Source organism: Garra rufa, chromosome 18 (genome assembly GCF_049309525.1).
Source record: "Garra rufa chromosome 18, GarRuf1.0, whole genome shotgun sequence".
Lineage (NCBI taxonomy): Eukaryota > Metazoa > Chordata > Actinopteri > Cypriniformes > Cyprinidae > Garra > Garra rufa.
Genome location: NC_133378.1, coordinates 23,557,340 through 23,575,550, shown reverse-complemented (window position 1 = coordinate 23,575,550; position 18,211 = coordinate 23,557,340). Strand labels below are relative to the sequence as shown.

Below are 18,211 nucleotides of genomic sequence, written 5' to 3'. Positions count from 1 at the left end.
GGCCTTCTGAAGTGAATCGATGCATTTGTATAAAAAAAATATCCTTATTCAAAACTTTATAAACTCTAATCTCTAGCTTTCACCTACGTCCAGTCATCCCCTGAAACACCAAACTAGAGCTATAACAGTTTATATCTATATAATATATAGATATATTTCTTACACAGACACATCGATTCACTTCAGAACGCCTTTATTAACTCCCTGTGAATCATGTGGAGTACTTTTTATAATGGATGGATGCACTTTATTGAACTTGAAAATCTCCAAAAAAGCCATTCACTACCATTATAAAGCTTGGAAAAGCCAGGACATTTTTTGTTTTAATATAACTCTGATTGTATTCGTCTGAAAGAAGAAAGTCATACAGTATACACCTAGGATGGCTTGAGGATGAGTAAATCATGGGGTAATTTTCATTTTTGGGTGAACTATTCCTTTAAAGCCTTACAATGTTAACCAAAAGCCAAACAGCTATTTAGGGGGTGTTTTAGGCTTCATTCTGGTAAGTAACATCCATTTTTTACTATCCATTTAATTCCCAATGGGTAAATTCAGGTTTATTCCCACTAAATATCCTGTTTCCCTTTAAAAATACATCAGCTGATGGAAGTAAAATTAAATGTAAATGGGAATTCATGACTTTAATGCATCTATAATAGCTCTCACCTTCTGAATGGCCCCTTTGAAGCCATCTTTGATCGCAGCAGCTCTGGCTACTTTGCGGAAATCAGGGGCTCCTCCTACGAAGAGCGACTCCTTCAGATTAAGATCGGTGTGTTGATTCTAGAGAGTACAAAAATGAGTGTGAGAAACCATACAATCCATTCCTTATCCTCTATTCGCTCTTCAAACTTAATAAAAGTCACATCCTTTAATGCAAACAAAATGGCTATAAATTTTTATGGGTCATCTAGTAGAGCAACTGCAGTAAAAAGCAATCAGCATAAGAGAGGATGGTTTACTGTACTGTACATCAGCAGGCTTATTGATGCAACTTTTACACCTAATCCTTATTCACATCAATGGGAGTGTTGTATTACAAAACTATAATTGATTTAAGCTCAGTTCCCTGAATGGTAAATGACTCTGAATCTAACGTATTAGACAGGAGGAAAAGAGGTAGGAAAAAAGTGGGAGAGAAAGCTGAAGCGATTGAAATGAGGACGATTGATATGGATGGCTTTTTAATGAAAGAGTGTAATGGATGCCTGATTGTTCCTTGGACCTTTAAAATCTTGAGCTGTAAACTCTAATTGGTGTATCGCTCACAACGCAGATGACCATGAAATGAGCGTTTCTCCAACCTGTGTGAAAATCGCTTTAGTTACAGTGGGATTTTTCTGCATGAGGCTCTACTTAAAAAGAATTAAAAATCTTTATTTTATGTAGGCCAATAATTGCCTTGGGGGAAAGGCGAGTTAATTGCCGGGGAAAAAAAAGGCGGGACATCAACAGCAATGCCAATTTCTGACGTGTGGTCCAGCTCTCATTCCAGCGATATAAAAAGAAGAATAGCTAAGTACGGATACGGGCGAAAGCTTGAAAAGCTCTGGCTACGGACCCGGAGGCCAGTCCAAGCATGCGGTTGGGCCAAGACAGCATAGCCAGGAATGTTTTCACCCAGCTGCTGTTTCATGTGGTCAGAGACGTGTGCAATGAGAAGTCTTGACACAAAGCTGCAATGCGCCGACAGCCACAGGCTGGGAGAGACATTTTCACTCTCCCGATCTCTGCCAACACGAGCTGAGACTGAGATTGAGCAGGTGAAGTGAATAGCTAACTGCCAGTGTTATTTAGGAAGTTTCCCTAAGGGCTCTAGAAGCATCATGCCCACTCAAACTGGCACGTGCCCCCTCTGATTTCTGAGCCAAGAATTTAAATGCAATTTCCAAGAAAAATGAGTATCTTCGATAAGTAAGAAACACGATTGATGTAGGTAAAAAAAAAAAAAAAAAAAAGGTGTTTAAAAGACATTGGTAGAAACTCAGACAGATGCACTTTGTACTTGCACTTGCTTTAAAAAGATACAGTTTTCCTTGAAATAAATAAATAAAACACCAATAAGTAATAAGTAGTAGCATTCTAAAGTTTAGGGTCAGAACAAAAGTGATACTTTTATTCAGCAAGGATAAATTCAATTGATCACTAAAAACTCCTACAGAACATGTTTTCGTGCAATTTTAAGACTTGCTTTGACATAACAAAATGGATATATCTAAATTTGTGAGATGTTTACTTTCTTTTTTAAATTAGTTTTCCATTTAACGGCATTATATTGTTCATTCAGACTGATTCGCGATCGAGGAATGCGCACAAACACAAAAGGCGGGATTTATCGCATGAACCAATCATAGCCGAACATAACCAGTCATGTCTAATCATCACGATGGAAGCACTGGCTCCTGTCACGTAACTTTCCTCATTCATTCTCAATGACCCCCCACAAAACCCACTGCACGCTTTAGGCAGTCTGTTTTGTAATATTGGCATTGTTTTATTTTTCTAGTACAATTTTTTTTCTCATCCAATATTTTGAGTCACTGCCTCCCTTGTCTCCTCAGAGGAAACACCCCTTACAATATTACTGTTTTTACTGTATTTCGATCAAATAAATGCAGCTCTGGTGAACATCTAACTTCTAACCCTAACCCAGAAGTTCAAAAAGTTTTGGGTTCAAAAGTTACACATCTGAACATCTGAATCCCCTTGGATTCTATAAAGAAACTCTGCCACTAGACTATCATGTCTCGCACTTATTTATAGAATGTCTTTCTCTTTGGTCATGTCTTATGTTGCCTAGGGCAGCAAGTGAGCCAAGACTGTCATTGGTACCACCTCAAACAAACAAACAACAACAAAAAAAAAAAGTAAGACACCCTTGAAGGGTCCAAAAACAAATGTGGCAAAAGAACAACTCCTAGCTCTGTACCACGCGCTCTTCCTCTCACATCTCTTTCTTCTTTTGATAACACTCCCTTTCTCTCCCACGCCAGCAGCGTTTCTTTCACAGTCTACATCCACAGTGAGGCGGTTTAATGGCCCTCCCACGCGAGACTAATGAAGACATTTCATTGTTGTTGGAAGGGTGATGAAACAATGGTGGTCAAATGATAACTCTCTTCCTTGTCGCCCCCATACCAGCTGGTCTGAGGTGAAAGCCAAATCTCTCTCTGCCTCGTTCCTTTCAGCATATGGAATGGTTTGAAGAGGAGAAAAAAAACCTCCCCATCGTTTCGTTTGATCCTCTACCAGATCTCGACTAATGGACAATGAAGCTGAAATGGACAGTTGCTTTTGGTGGGAATGAGGATGTTGATTCGAGAAAGCGATTTCAGACTTCAGTCATTACCTTGCGTGATTTCTTATATCCAGACAGCACACAAAAAGAGCACAGGGGAAGGAAGAAAAAAAATGTTACCAGTGTAGAAAACACAGAGGATGTCAGTACACACAGAACTGCATGCAGTACACTGTAAGCCTGAGGAATAAAATATTCACACGCGCAAGTCAAGCAAGACACTTAGCATGCAGGTCGCAAGTACATAAATATATACGCGTGTGTACAGCGCCCCAGAAACAAATGCTCAGAGTAAATCAGAAATGGCATTAAAGTTGCGCTATGTTTTATACTACTGCACCCGCATTATTTATATTTGCTTTGTGATACGGCCGTGTATTTAGAGTCTGTTCAGCAGAACGGCTGAGGCCATCGAGGCAATATGAAAGTATTTCTCTTGGGGTTTCGCTGCAGACGGCCCCTTTGGAACAAGACCCTTCTGGTTTCTTCGCATTTTTTCCTTTCTCATCCTCTCACGCTCTCGCTTTAATAAGATTTTCCTGCCTCTACTGCTGAAATGAAACACAATTATCATACGTAGGAAGGTTTAATGACGAAAAAAGGCACACTTAAGTGCCTACGCGTAAGACTACATCGAGCTAATCACAAATTACACAATTTAGAATAACTGGAGGATGAGAGAGTTTCGAGATTATTACATGGCCTCGATTTGTGTACGAGAGCGGCCTGATTGTTCTGCTGTCGTACTTCGGCTTTGACATGAGCTCAGAGGCTGCTGGGATTGATCTGAGTGGGTGCGAATCCGTAGCACAACAGACAGAGTCATTTTCACATGGCAATTAAAAGCAAACGGAGGGCATAGACAAAAGACCACAAGTATGAGACGCAAAAGAGGGACGGTTTGAAAGCTTCCCACACATGCACCCAGACCCTGCGTGAAAAGCAACTAAACTTAAAAGAACGCAGCAAACAAGGCATGATTTTCTGGTCAATGTCACTTAGCGTCATGGTAATATCATGGTTTCTTTGAAATGAACCATGATAATACCATAGTTGTATCGAACATGTCAATATCATAGTATGCGAATATGGTAATTATTCAATACTATGTTGTACAGTAGAGTCTAAAAGTTTAGAGTTTTTTTTTTTAAATGCTTGTATTTTGCAATCTATACGTAATATATGTATGAACTCCATAAGTTTGTGTAAAAAACGATGATTTGAGATGATTCATAGAGAATCTTGAGCTTCAATGGAAGAACATCTGACAGTCTGTACAGAGTCTCTATCAGTGTCACAAATGATTTGATTAGTGACATAAAAATTGTGCTTAAGCTGCAATATTTATTTATTTCCAGTCAATATTTTCAAAACCCTAAAAACTATTTGTGCTTTTGGACTCCACTGTATATCGAAATACCATCACAGTACTTTTTAGCAAGGGATGAAACAGCTACTTTGACTTGTTCTTGTAAGGAAGGGTCATGTTTGTGGCCTTTATACGGCAACATAAGAAGCATAAGAGGGTTTTCATACCGGCGCTTCTCCTCTGACGGGGTCTTTGCCGTTTATGCTGATCTCTCCTTTTCTGCTGGCCCTCTCCAGATTCACTGTGCTCCATTCGTTCAGCTTGATTTTTTCTTTACTCCTGTTGCACACACACACACACACACACAAAATATTGGAGAAATGTTTATTTGCCCCTCTTGATAGCAATATAAAAAATAACCCAAAAGCTAGTTAGAAACAGCTACTAAACACAACATAGCAGATGAATTTGATTTTAATTGCATTTTGAATGTAAGTATAGAGAGCGCTGTTTACCTAATGACAGCTGGCCCTTTGCCCAGGTCATATCTAAACTCCAGGATACCATCATTCAGGGAGAGAGAGATGAAGTCTCCTTTGCCGTCAGTTTTTTGACCGTTGTAGAAGATCATGCCTTTGGAGTCATTGGCCAACAGAACCACAGTCATGCTGAACTTCTGCCTATGAACAAATAAGCATAGTTCAATTAGATACATAAAATACGCTTTTTTTTTCCCTTGAAATACGCCAAAAGTAATGAGAAACAAGCTAGCAAATAAGCATCAAAACTTGTGGAAATGGATGAGCTAATTACCGAGTTAACAGCTCAAACATTTGATCATACTCTACTAGTCAAAAGTTTTTGAACAGTAAGATTTTTAATGTTTTTAAAGACATCTCTTCAGCTCACCAAGACAAAATATCCAGTGATCCAACATACAGCAAGAACAGTAATATTGTGAAATATTTTTACTATTTAAAATAACTGTTTTCTACTTGAATATATTTTAAAATGTAATCTGTTCCAGTGATTTCAAAGCTGAATTTTCAGCATTATTGTGCCAGCCTTCAATGTTAAATGATCCTTCAGAAATCATTCTAATATGCTGATTTGCTGTTCAAGAAACATTTGTTATTAGTATTATTATTAACAATATTTCAAACAGTTGAGTAATTTTTTCAAGATTCTTTGATGAATAGAAATATCCGAAGACTGTAATAAAAAAAAAATTGTAACATTATACACTATACTATTCAAAATTTCTTTGGGAAAGAAATTATAGAAATTATTAATATTATTTAGCAAGGATGCCTTAAATTGATCAAAAGTGATGATAAAGACATTTATAATGATAAAAAGATTTATATTTCAGATAAATGCTGTTCTTCTGAACCTTCTATTCATCAAAAAAACCCTGAAAAAATTATACTCAGCTGTTTTCAACATAATAATAATAATACATGTTTTTTTGAGCAGCAAATCAGAATATTAGAATTAGTTCTGAATGATCATGTGACTGGAGTTATGTACTAAAAATTCAGCTTTGAAATCACAGGAATAACGTAAATTAAAATACTACAAATATTTCAAAATTGTACTGTTTTTGCTGTACTTTGGATCAAATAAATGCAGCCTTGGTGAGCAGAAGAGACTTCTTTAAAAAACACAAAAAATTTGACTGTTCAAAAACTTTTGACTGCTAGTGTAATTTCTGAATAAAATCCAACATGTCCGAAATCTAAATGAACTTGAAACATTAAATAACCAAGTGAGATGAAGCATAATGAAACCAGTGGTGTTTACTAAGTATTTTTTGTGGAGAGAGGACTTTGTCCTTGTCTCATTTCACACACATGTCCTTCATAATAATAAATGCAAAAAACAACAGCCAATATGTAATGTAATACCTCAGATCCTGGCCATAGAGATGAAGGCCCTTGAGCTCCAGGAAGGAATCTCCAGTAAAATAAGGAATGAAAGCGCCTCCCTTGTCTGACACTGAAAAATATGAAAAAAGTCCATTATGCTTTGCAGATATCTTAATGTGCTGGAGATGTTCTTCCAATTATGAGAACAGACAGTGACACTATATAGCTTACCCAACCACACATACACTCACACCCATCAACACATAGCACTGCCACTCAGCCCAGCATGCATCCAGCAGTAATTATACAGGAAGAGCGCATGCTCAGTCTGGGATGGTAGACTGAGATTAAAAAGCTAATTAGCTATTGTTTAACACAGCAGCAGCTTCGCTGGTGTACAAGAATACACAACACTTGCAGACACCACAAGGAAGTGAGGAGTCAAAATGGAAAGTGACAAAGGAGAGGCCTCTATTTCTGCACAGGAACAGGCCTGTTGTTTAATAAATTACTGAGAACTAAACAATCCTTTTTTTTGTTTTACATATTGATTTTGAGATATACTTTTTTTATTCTAAAATACACCACATTACAAATGCAATTGGTTTTTTGAAAACAATTCACTAACTAAAAATCCAAATGGCAGTTACTGGATGAATCATGTATTAGTTTTTATTCATTCTTTAATTATTATTTAGGCCAGTAGTGCTTCAGAGACGAAAGCGTATTGTAACTCCTAAGAGTCGAGTGTTTCCTTACTAGACTGTTACGTAACATAAATTTCCTTTCAGCACACTCCATGTATTTTGCCTTCCGGCCTCGTCCAGAAGGGAACGCTCTCCTGTTAACGACTTTGTCATTTCCGAAGTGCCAAATGGTGCTGGACAATCTCTTATCTGAGAGAGTCGCTCTCCCTGGACACTTTGCTTGACTGACTCCCCATTAATCATGATGTGCAGCTGACTGATAGAATTACTCATCTCATTGATTCAAGCGATAAAAAAAAAAAACACTCCGTCTGATGAATGTGCTCAACTCATTGATTCTGGTTCACCTCAATTTATTTTAATCACTCGCTAATGGAGACTTTCTTAGACAAAAAGGTGACTCTTTGGCCCCTCTTGTTTGACAGTTCTAGGTTGAACAGGTGCTTGCATGTGTGTGCAATGACATACTGAAATCCTGGGGTACCTTGTGAATGATGAAACCTACCCGCACACTATTAGTGACATCATATTGTTAATAAAAATACAGAAAGAATATTGCTTATACATACAATCAGCAATGTTATTGCAAGATAATCATGAAGTCAGTTAAGACGTGGTACTCTCGTAAGTGGCGGCCGTCAGTGACGCGGAAGAGAAGAATTGTTGAATAAAGACGTTATTTTGTTTTCTTTGCACACAAAAAGTATTCTCGTAGCTTTGTAAAATTAAGGTTGAACCAATGATGTCACATGGACTATTTGAACAATGTCCTTACTACTTTTCTGGGCCTGGGAACATTTCAGTTGCATTGCTGTCTATGGAGGGAGGAAGCTCTCGGATTTCATCAAAAATTTCTTAATATTTGTTCTGAAGATGAACGAAGGTCTTACGGGTTTGGTTAATGGCTTATACAGTTGAGGTCAAAAGTTTACATCCCCCTTTCAGAATCTGCAAAATGTTAATTATTTGACCAAAATAAAAGGGATCATTCAAAATTCATGTTATTTATTTTAGTTCTGACCCTTTCCAACAATGACTGTATGATTTTGGGCAACTGAGGGACTCATATGCAACTATTACAGAAGGTTCAAATGCTCAAATGCTATTTAAATATCTGTAAAATGTCTGCAAAATAAGAAAAATGTACACATCTCCATCTGTTCAAAAGTTTTCACCCCCAGCTCTTAATGCATCGTTTTTCCTTCTGGAGCATCAGTGAGCGTTTGAACCTTCTGTAATAGTTGCATATGAGTCCCTCAGTGTGAAAAGACAGATCTCAAAATCATACAGTCGTTGTTGGAAAGGGTTCAAATACACAAAAATGCTGGAAAACCAAAGAATTTGTGGGACCTGAAGGATTTTGTGAAGAACAGCAGGCAATTCGGGACAAACAAGGGACTCATGAACAACTATCACTAAACAAAAAAACATTCAGGTAAGAACACAGTATTAGAAAACAAGGGGATGCAAACTTTTGAACGGGGTCATTTTTATAAATTCAGTGATTATTTTCTCTTGCGGACTATATGTAAACATCTTATTCAGGTCAGTACTAAATAAACAGTAACATGAATTTGGCATGATCCCTCTTATTTTAGTAAAATAATTAACGTTTTGCAGATTCTGAAAGGAGGATGTAAACTTTTTGATCTCAACTGTAGCTCTTTAAAAATCTTTATGGAAAAATGAATGGTAAAAATATTTCCTGAACCAATGCTGCTGAATTAAACAAGGCTAATTTAACCTAAATTTAACTGGCTCATGGCCTAGCGTATAGGGCCAGACCATAGGGGGTGTCTAGTATGCCTTCGCACGGGTGTGTTCCTAAAGCTTTCATTTGGTTTCCCCACTTCTAATGCTTGTGGTCTAAAACATCTGTAGGAATTTTAATGAGGTGAGAGAGGGAAGCGCAACAGAGTGAGAGTGCTAATGAAAGCTTCGAAATGGCAGCAGAACGAAGCATCTCTTCCCTGGTTAGGGTCCAGCTCCCAGAGGAGAGAAATCCACCCCCCTCCTCGGCCTACCATATGTTTGATCTTCCAGTTCAGGATGGCAACTCAGACACAGTGTAAAAGGGAAAATAATTTCAAATCACCTCCCAGATGCTAACTCTCCATTATATTAGCTGATAAAACCTATTTTACAGTATGGTAGCCACTGGAGACGCCAACTGGAGAATCTCAATTTTACCACCCCACCATAACTTCAGCCTTGGTAATTGTACAGCACATATCCAAGTCAGAGCAATCGATTCTGACAAAAATCAATACTGAAATTACAACTGAGAAGTAGCAATTATTCCAGTCCTTAGAAGAGTCGATACGCTCATTTACTGTATTTTTACTATAATGTAGTACTGTACCTTTTTCACAGTGCTTGCCTTCACGTCCCATTGGACATTCACATTTATAACCTCCCTCTGGAAGGACCTGGCACCGCGATGAAGGGTGGCATTTATTGGGGTCACAAGGGTTGTGGGCGTCAGCGCAGGTTGGACCTGTTAATAGAAATTGATATTTTTGTGACTTAAACAAAAGATGATAAAAAGCCACTTGGGGTGAAATCAAACTCAAACCTCATATGAACTGGCTAGTTAAGTTAGTTAAAATGTTTGTTTAGCCAAAAATGAAAATTCTGTCAATAATTACTCACCCTCATGTCATTCCAAACCTGTAAAACCCGCACAAAACGTATTCTCGTAGCTTCATGAAAACGGTTGAACCACTAATGTCGCATGAATTATTTTAATGATGTCCTTGCTACCTTTCTGGGCCTTGAACATGATAGTTGTGTTGCTGTCTATGCAGGGTCAAAAAGCTCTTAGGTTTTCATCAAAATTATCTTTAAATTTGTGATAATTTGTGTTTTGAAAATGAATGAAGATCTTACGAGTTTGGAACGACATGAGGGTGAGTAATTAATGACAGAATTAAAATTTTTGGGTGAACTATCCCTTTTAAATGGTAGCAATCAATCCTGCTTTTCAATTAAAAAAAGAGGCAATCACCTTTTTGATAAAGTTTGTTTACTAGCAATTAGCTAAAAGACAGCAACACTGTGGAAAATACAGTTTTTAAGCATGATTCGAGCTAAATAACCAAAATTGATGATAATTTTAATTAGAGGTCATTTTCTAATAGAACTTAATTTTGAATTATTACAAATTTCGATTAAGCCATAGTGCAGCATGTTGTGTTTGTGTGCCCTCCTGGTTTGAAAGACTGAAACTCCTTCAGGTCAGCGCTTCTAGCCTCATCAGAACATTCCCATCATCACAAAGAACATAGTAGGAGATCACGCCACGGGCGGCAGTTGCTGCTCGCTGTAATGAAAGCCCCCACCGTGTTCTGAGACGCTCTGCTAGGTGTCTCTCTTTTGCTCTCAAACCATAAGGCGGCTCTATCACGGAGACAGTGCGGCAACCCTCCAACTTACAATCCTGCTCTTTAAACATTAAAGGTTATCCCACATATTTATCCCTCTAGCCAATTTCTTTGTGTACACTTCTACTTCAAAGGGTCTTCATTTTCCTACACACCTCATTGCAGCCGTTCTGCAGCACTGAAATAAAGTGGAAGATATTGAACTGTATTATTATAAAGGTTGTTCAATAAAGGCTTGTGAGCAGAACAACAGAGCAATTTACTCTGGGCAATATTTCAAATGTCTGGAGCAACACTGCAAGTTGGAGAGAAAAAAGCTGCTTCGAAGTGAACAAAGAGAAAACTGTAACTTCTACAGTGTAGATGATTCCTACTGTTCCTAATGCTGTGAGAAAGCAAAGATGGACGTATAGCAGAAAGCCAGAAACAGTTCAAAATACAGCTGCAAGCAGTAATTACAGGGCCAAGCACACCAGTAGAATATATACTACTGTTCACAACTTTGGAGCTAGTAAGGTTTCTTGCTGTTTTGAAAGAAGACCTCTTTCATGCTCAACAAGGCTGCATTTATTTGTTCAACAATACAATAAAAGCCGTAATGTTGCAAAATATTGTTATCTTTTTAAATAGAATTTTTTCTAACATTATACATTTCTGCCCAGAAAGATCCAAGACACAGCTTCACTTTCTGCTTGGAATCAACACCACCAATTTTGTTGGTGTTGTACAGTCAAGTGGTTTTGAAAATCAAAAATTTATTTGGAGTCAATTTCGTTGAAGATGGACACACCTTGTGTGGCAGGCATTGAAAAATGTTCATTATAACACTGGCATTAAGTACTAGGAATAAACTGGCACTAGAAAGATTATGACCTGCCCTTATGAGTGTGCCAAATGTTTGCATAAAGAAAATTTATCCTATTTAATTTTTTGCATTATAACATTGTTTTCAAAAAAAAAAAAAATTTTATATTAAGGGACTCATATGCAACTATTACAGAAGGTTCAAATGCTCACGGATGCTCCAGAAGGAAACATGTTGATTAAGCTGGGGGTGAAAACATTTGGAAATAAAAAGATGAGGATTTTTTTTTTATTTTGTCTTCTGGGAAACATGTAAGTATCTTCTGTAGCATCTAAAACGAGTACTAAATGAAAATTCATTCTGTTCAAAAGTTTACACCCTTGGATCATAATCGCGTTTTCTTCTGAAGCATAAATGAGTGTTTGAACCTTCTGTAATAGTTGCATATGAGTCCCTTAGTTGTCCTCAGTGTGACAAGATGGATCTCATTGTTGGAAAGGGTTCAAATACACAAGAATGCTAAAAAACCAAAGAATTTGTGGGACCTGAAGGATTTTTCTGAAGAACAGCGGGCAGTTTAACTGTTCAAAAAACACAGCTGTTCATCATTTAGGAAACAGCACAATCTTATTTCCTCTTTTGGACTATTTGTAAACATCTTTTATGTGTAATATCTTATTCACGTCAGTACTAAATAAAAAATAACAAGCATTTTGTATGACCACTCTTATTTTGGTAAAATAATTACATTTAGCAGATTATGCAATATGTATGTACATTTTTGACTTCTACTGTATATATTAAAATATTTTGGTATTTTCTGTACTTCTTTCTGTTTGTAATAACACAAAATAAAGCACAAATGAAAAAATGTACTTAAAATATATAAATAACCAGACACAAGAGATACCCGACGTATCCATGAGAGAGACTCGATCATATTCAGTTAGAAGATTGGTCTTTCAATAGTGTCTCTGACTATTTGATTTTGTTTTTGTTTTTTATTTATTGAACTGTGAGAAATATAGCCTGTGTCTGTTGTTCTGAAAACACTGGTGGCTCGCCTAGTCACGTTCTATCCATGGTGCGTATATTCAGGACTGGTGAAGTTTTTTGTATTCGCTCCGTGTTTGTCCTTGCCGCCTTCATATTATTGGGTAAACACTCATCTTTCTTACATACCCATAAGGCTAAAACTGATTAGACAAGCATCTTCTGCCCTGCTGAATCTTTCATCAATACAGTCAAGTCATCCAGACACTCAGAACTCAACAGAGAGTGACTGCAGAAACTTTTATAATTCAATAGCTTAGTTAAAGGTGAAGGCTGTGATTTTTGCAAACCTACAAGCAACAAATAGAATAGCAATCTGTTTTTTTAAAACAACATTTGCGTAACCAATGAAAGTGCACTTACCAGAGAAACCATTGACACATTTGCAGTGGAACATCTCGGCTTCTTTGACCTGGCAGGATGCTCCGTTCTTGCAGGGGTTCGGCAGGCACGGATTGTTTCCGCACTCGCCCACGCCAGAGCCGTACAGAACGCTATCGCCGTTCTCTTGCAGGTTATAGACAAAGTTGTTGACGTCCAGCATTCGGACGCAGCCCACCAGGCCTGTTGAAACTGATGTCCTCTCCTTTACACTGCAATAACAAGTCAGCTGTCAGTTCTTCCTTGCTTAATGCTCATCTTAATTCTTAAATGACACAGAGAATGTAACAGCATGAAATCCTTAAATAAAAAACAAAGACGTCTTCTTCTCAATTGAGAAAAGACACTCTTTGCCTGACTGAGAACAGATGGAAAAACATTCAATTAGACCCACAAGAACTCAAGTGGTGTTTCACAACATCTCTGATTGATGCTAATTTGATTTGGCTATTTCTGCTCAATCTTATTAAGTCATATTAGCCGTTCTGGCAGGTTTCTTCAAACATGCGCAGACAGTCAGTGGTTTAGGTTATTATTCTCCATATTGTTTCATTATAGCTTCTAACAAGACTAAAGAGGGTTATTCTCTCACTCTGGGATCATGTCTTCAAGCACTCCTCCGATGAAAAGGTCTGTGTCCAGGTTGAGTCCATCTGTTCCCGGGGGACTTTGTCCTTCAACGCTCGGCTCATTGTCCACGCTCAGCATGGCATTACGCCTGTTACGCACTACCACGAGCTGATGCCAGCGACCCGGTCTTACAAGGACCTTACTGATCACTGAAGCCGTCCCAGAACCAGTGTTAAACCTTCATTGAGGAAAAGTGGTTAGTGAATCTGTAATGGTCATGAAATGTGTATAACAAATGTTGTTTTCTTCCTCACTTACCTGAGCTCCACATGTCCATCAACCAGTGCCAGAGACAAGAAGTCCTTTTTGCCTTTTTGGCCATTGTACAGCAATATTCCTGTCATTTCCGAAGTCCTGAACTCCATGGCAATGCGCACAGTGTGGTAGGCCCTCATGGTTCGGAAAGCCAGGTAAGATTTGCCGCCAAAGGATGGGATGAAGTACTTTATAACTGAGTAGGACAGAAGGTAGAAGACAGATAAAGCAGGTCATCAGGGGCTGTCAACTTGGCCTTCAATCCTTTAACAGTCTGGTCTCAACTGATAGAGTGACAAACAAAACTGTGCTTAAGTGTGTCTCCCTCAGATAACCCAGTTACCCCTGTCAATAGTACAGTAATGCGCCGTTCATGTTGTGTTTGCTATATTCCCTAGCTTGAAAAAACATACGACCTGCAAGGATGAGTACTGAAGTTCTCCCTGGACCCTTCTCTGTTAGACATTTACATTCCAGACAGAGAATCCCCACGCTCAGAAAAGTATCAACACCTCTCTCTCTTTCTCTCTCGGCTGTCTCTCACCCTTTTCTCGAGAGAATGCAAGGCTGATGAAGCCTTCTCTCTTCATCACTCTTTAATGGCCCGATTGATCAGAGGAAGTGTTTGAGGGCTGCTTACAAGCCTTTAATTAGTGGCTTTTTTCACCTCACAGCGGTTTGATACTAACTAAAGTTCATCGATGTAATTAGTGTCAATTATAACCTGACACAGCTGCAAAAGGTAGTTTCATATCCCAATACCACCAACCGAGACAATGAATTGAGCTCAAATTTCTTCAGGGTAACAGCAGGGCTACAATTTTATATTCAATCCTTATTGAATAGTTTTTCAAAGGATTCAAAAAATGCAGAAACATTAATAATAAATAACAACAGCATAAATAATACATATTTAATTGCGATCATTTATTAATAATTATTAATATTCAAACGTATCTGAAATATTGACGTGTACTTCTGTTGTGGTTCTTACTTCACACCAAAAGAAAGATCAAAAGAAATAGGTTATATTAAAATGATTATATTTTCATTATAATAAAACAATTTCTTTGCAAGGTCACATTAGCGAAATGAAAACAAGTCTATATTGTTTTATTTAAATACGTAATATATTATAAATTCTATTAAAACAGTACAATATATGATTGAAATTGTAAAGTATTTATAGTAGTATTTGAACAATACATTTATTACACTATTTATTCATCTTAGATAATGTTAGTTAATAAAAATAGATGTTCATTGTTAGTTCATGTTAACAAACACAACTGAATTTAATAATGCATTAGTAAATGCTGACATTAACATAAACTAAGATTAATAAATGCTCTAGAATCTTAGTTCATATTAACTAATGCAGTTAACTAATGAACCTTATTGTAAAGTGTTACCAGTATTTGTTGTACTGCCTTTTAATAACAACATCTTGTAACAGCATTTTAATAAGAATTGCCACTGGGAACAATTATAATTACCATAAAAACTCTCAAAATTAAATCGTCCAGACATTGCAGTAATGAGATGTATAAAAAACTGTAGGACTATAGAAAAATGTGTTTAATTTTCATGAAAATAACATAATGCAACAAATAAATCTTAAATGGTGCTGAAAATTAGCTTTTGTTTTATTATGCAAACATTTTTTTCTGTTGATTATAGGGTCATTCAAATATGACCTGGTTATGATTTCATTTATTTTTGGTAGTTTTCCTCACCTTTTTCGCACACGGCTCCTCCTCTTCCTGCAGGACAGATGCAGGTGAAGTCATTGTCTTCCTCCTCGCAGGTTCCACCGTGACGACAGGGCTGGGAGTCGCACAGTCTGTGGGTGTTGATCAGTCTGTTCTTCAGTGAGACTGTGGTTGTGGGGGCCTGGGGTTGAGTGGTGGTGGCTGGTGCGACTGTGGTGGTCTTGCGGCTGGTGAAAGGCCGTCTGGTGGTGGTCGGGCGAAGCGTGGTAAATGCAGAAGTGGGAGACAGCGTAGTGGTGGTGGGAGTTGTGACAGACGCCACGGTGGTTGTCGTGGTGGTGAAGAAAGGAACAGCTGAAAGACCTGAAAAATAGAGAGAAGGAGAAAGTAGGTCAACAGGCCTTAGCCAGGGTAGACATACTTAATTCTTGACAAATGAAGCGGAGGCTGAGACATACAGTCTCACGTTCAATAAGCTGGATCTTTTTGAGTTATTTGAGTCCCGCAGGCACTCGTGGTTATCAAATGCCAGCTTGAAGAGCAATCACATTCAACAAAAGGCAGCAAGAGAAAAAGAAAAGGGACGGAAAAGCAATTTCAAGCAGGTTACCATAGGTGGTGATGCGGATGTTCTCTTCCTCAGGTTTCTTCACAACAATACCAGTGTCTTTAGATGCCTTGAGCTGTTTGAGAAGGGCTCCCTCAATATCCTCCACGCTGAACCTTGTGTCTGTAGTACAAGAACACAAAACAGAGCCAGAGGTGAACGTATTGCACAGTGGAGTATGAAGAACCGGCACTAACCAGCCCTACCACCCTCGCACTTGACATAACATACTGCAAATATATACAGAAAAGCCTGCGTGTAATAGGCCCTTGGGAAAAGCTGTTCTTGAACCGCCATGTATTTCAGGGACGTTGGGATGAAACACTCTAATAACGCTTCCACAGATGGCCCTGTTACTGGCCACCACAGACCGCCTTTATGACAGGCGCTTGTGCTAGAATTGTGCTCTTGTGCCGCTGAAGGGGACCAATAAAAAGAGAATAGCGAAGGAGATTTTTATCAGCTAGTGAGATGCTCAGGGTCTTAAAAGCATGAGAAGCGATGGAGACTGAAATAAAGGAGCTTTTTCAGAACCCCTAGCTGATAAATTACCTTACTAAAAAGGCCACGCTCTCTGACCGCTCCAGCAGACGGAAAAGACGAGAGCCGTATCTTCAGGGATTCTTTTACTTAACTTATACGCCTCATTCTGCTGTGTTGAATTATTATTTTCTTCAAACATACAAGGGAGTTTTTATGTGCTTTTTATTTCTTGCCGCGGGCATGTTTCTAAAGGAGCGGCAGACTGGGGGAATTTTGATGTGAGAGGAGGGCATAAGTCGGACTGTGTGCTTTGTGTGCTAGAGCCGCTTTAGAAATAAATTAGAAGCAGCTTGAAAAAGGAAAGTAAATAAAAACAGGATAACGAAAGACAGAACGACTGGGGAAGACAGATAATAAAGGGGCATTTTCACTAAACAGTGCCGTATTTTAGCGCAAAAACTTAGTCTTCACTAAGCACATGCAGTTTAATCCAGATAAATGTACTGAAATATTTTAAATAAATTACAATTATTCTTGTCTGTGCAACACACATCACTGTATATGCAAATAGGCTCATTTTATTTTAATTTTTAAATTTGATTAAACACTGCATTATTACTGTCTATGGACAGTTGGTGGAAACAGTGTTGGGGAGTAACTGTCAGGGGTGTATGCAGGACTAGACGAGACGATAGACGATATTCACAAATACAATATATTTAATATAATTCTCCAAGAGGAACAAGGCAGGAACACGAAGAGCTTTCACACACATCAAACGTTAAGGACCGACAATACACTGAACTCAAAGACTGACTCTTAAAGACAAACTAATCAAGAAACACAGGTGACATTGATGACTGATAATAAAACACAGGTGTAACAGATGACGGTGACGAAGGCTAAACCAAATGACAGATCAACGGGGGGAAGACAAAGGGTGAAACCAATGACATAAACAGACAGAACTGTGACATTACGCCCCCCTCCGGAAAGGCGCGTCCTCGCGCCGTGGAAAAAAGAAAAAACGAGAGGGGCGGATACCAGGATACCAGAGTCAATGAAGGAGGGGGTTCCGGCGGAGGACGCAACCCCCGGAGGAGGACCAGAACAAAAGTCCATGTGAAAAACCAGACAGTCCATGGGGGCGACGACGGAGGGAGGAGCCAGGGAAGACACAGGAGGGACCTGGAGCAGGAGGAAATCCACAGGACCCAGACCACAGCCATGATGACGGCCCACGGTGGAGCCGACGGAGGGAGGAGCCATGGTGGAGGGAGGACCGCCGACTCCATGGGGCCGACCGACAGAGGCGGAGCAGATGGAGGAGGAGCCCGAGGCGGAGACGGAGAGCCGATGATCCGGGGTGACGCCGAGGATCCGGAGGGCCAAGGTGGAACAGGCTCTGGCGCCCGAGGCGGAGGCGGAGTCCCGGAGATCCGCGGCGGAGCCAGAGCGACAGAGGATGGAGGCTGTGCCCGCAGGAAGGAGGAGTCCCAAGGAGCCGGTGGGACGGCGCGACGAGGCACAGCCGGAGGAGCAGAGTCCTGAGGAGCCGATGGGGTGACGACTGACCAGGGCGGAGCCGGAAAGACGATGGAGCCCGGTGGAGCTGGTGGATCGACGGGTGACGGTGTAGAGGAGGGCGTCGAGAGCCGTGGTGGAACCGCGGGGTCGAAGGGCCGAGGCGGAGTCCTGGACTCGGAGGCTGGAGGCG

General features: G+C 39.3%; 1 protein-coding gene across 1 annotated transcript in view; it reads right to left on the bottom strand.

Moving 5' to 3' along the window:
• The window catches only part of LOC141290563 (agrin-like), a 154,789-nt gene that overhangs the window by 17,252 nt on the left and 119,326 nt on the right, over positions 1 to 18,211 (bottom strand). The window contains exons 18-27 of the mRNA XM_073822683.1: positions 16,015 to 16,134; positions 15,429 to 15,767; positions 13,696 to 13,888; positions 13,400 to 13,615; positions 12,790 to 13,019; positions 9,548 to 9,682; positions 6,518 to 6,608; positions 5,126 to 5,290; positions 4,838 to 4,949; positions 670 to 786 (exon numbers count right to left, since the gene is read on the bottom strand). Of these exons, the coding sequence (XP_073678784.1) occupies positions 670 to 786; positions 4,838 to 4,949; positions 5,126 to 5,290; positions 6,518 to 6,608; positions 9,548 to 9,682; positions 12,790 to 13,019; positions 13,400 to 13,615; positions 13,696 to 13,888; positions 15,429 to 15,767; positions 16,015 to 16,134 (1,718 nt within the window). The remainder of the gene's footprint in view (positions 1 to 669; positions 787 to 4,837; positions 4,950 to 5,125; positions 5,291 to 6,517; positions 6,609 to 9,547; positions 9,683 to 12,789; positions 13,020 to 13,399; positions 13,616 to 13,695; positions 13,889 to 15,428; positions 15,768 to 16,014; positions 16,135 to 18,211) is intronic.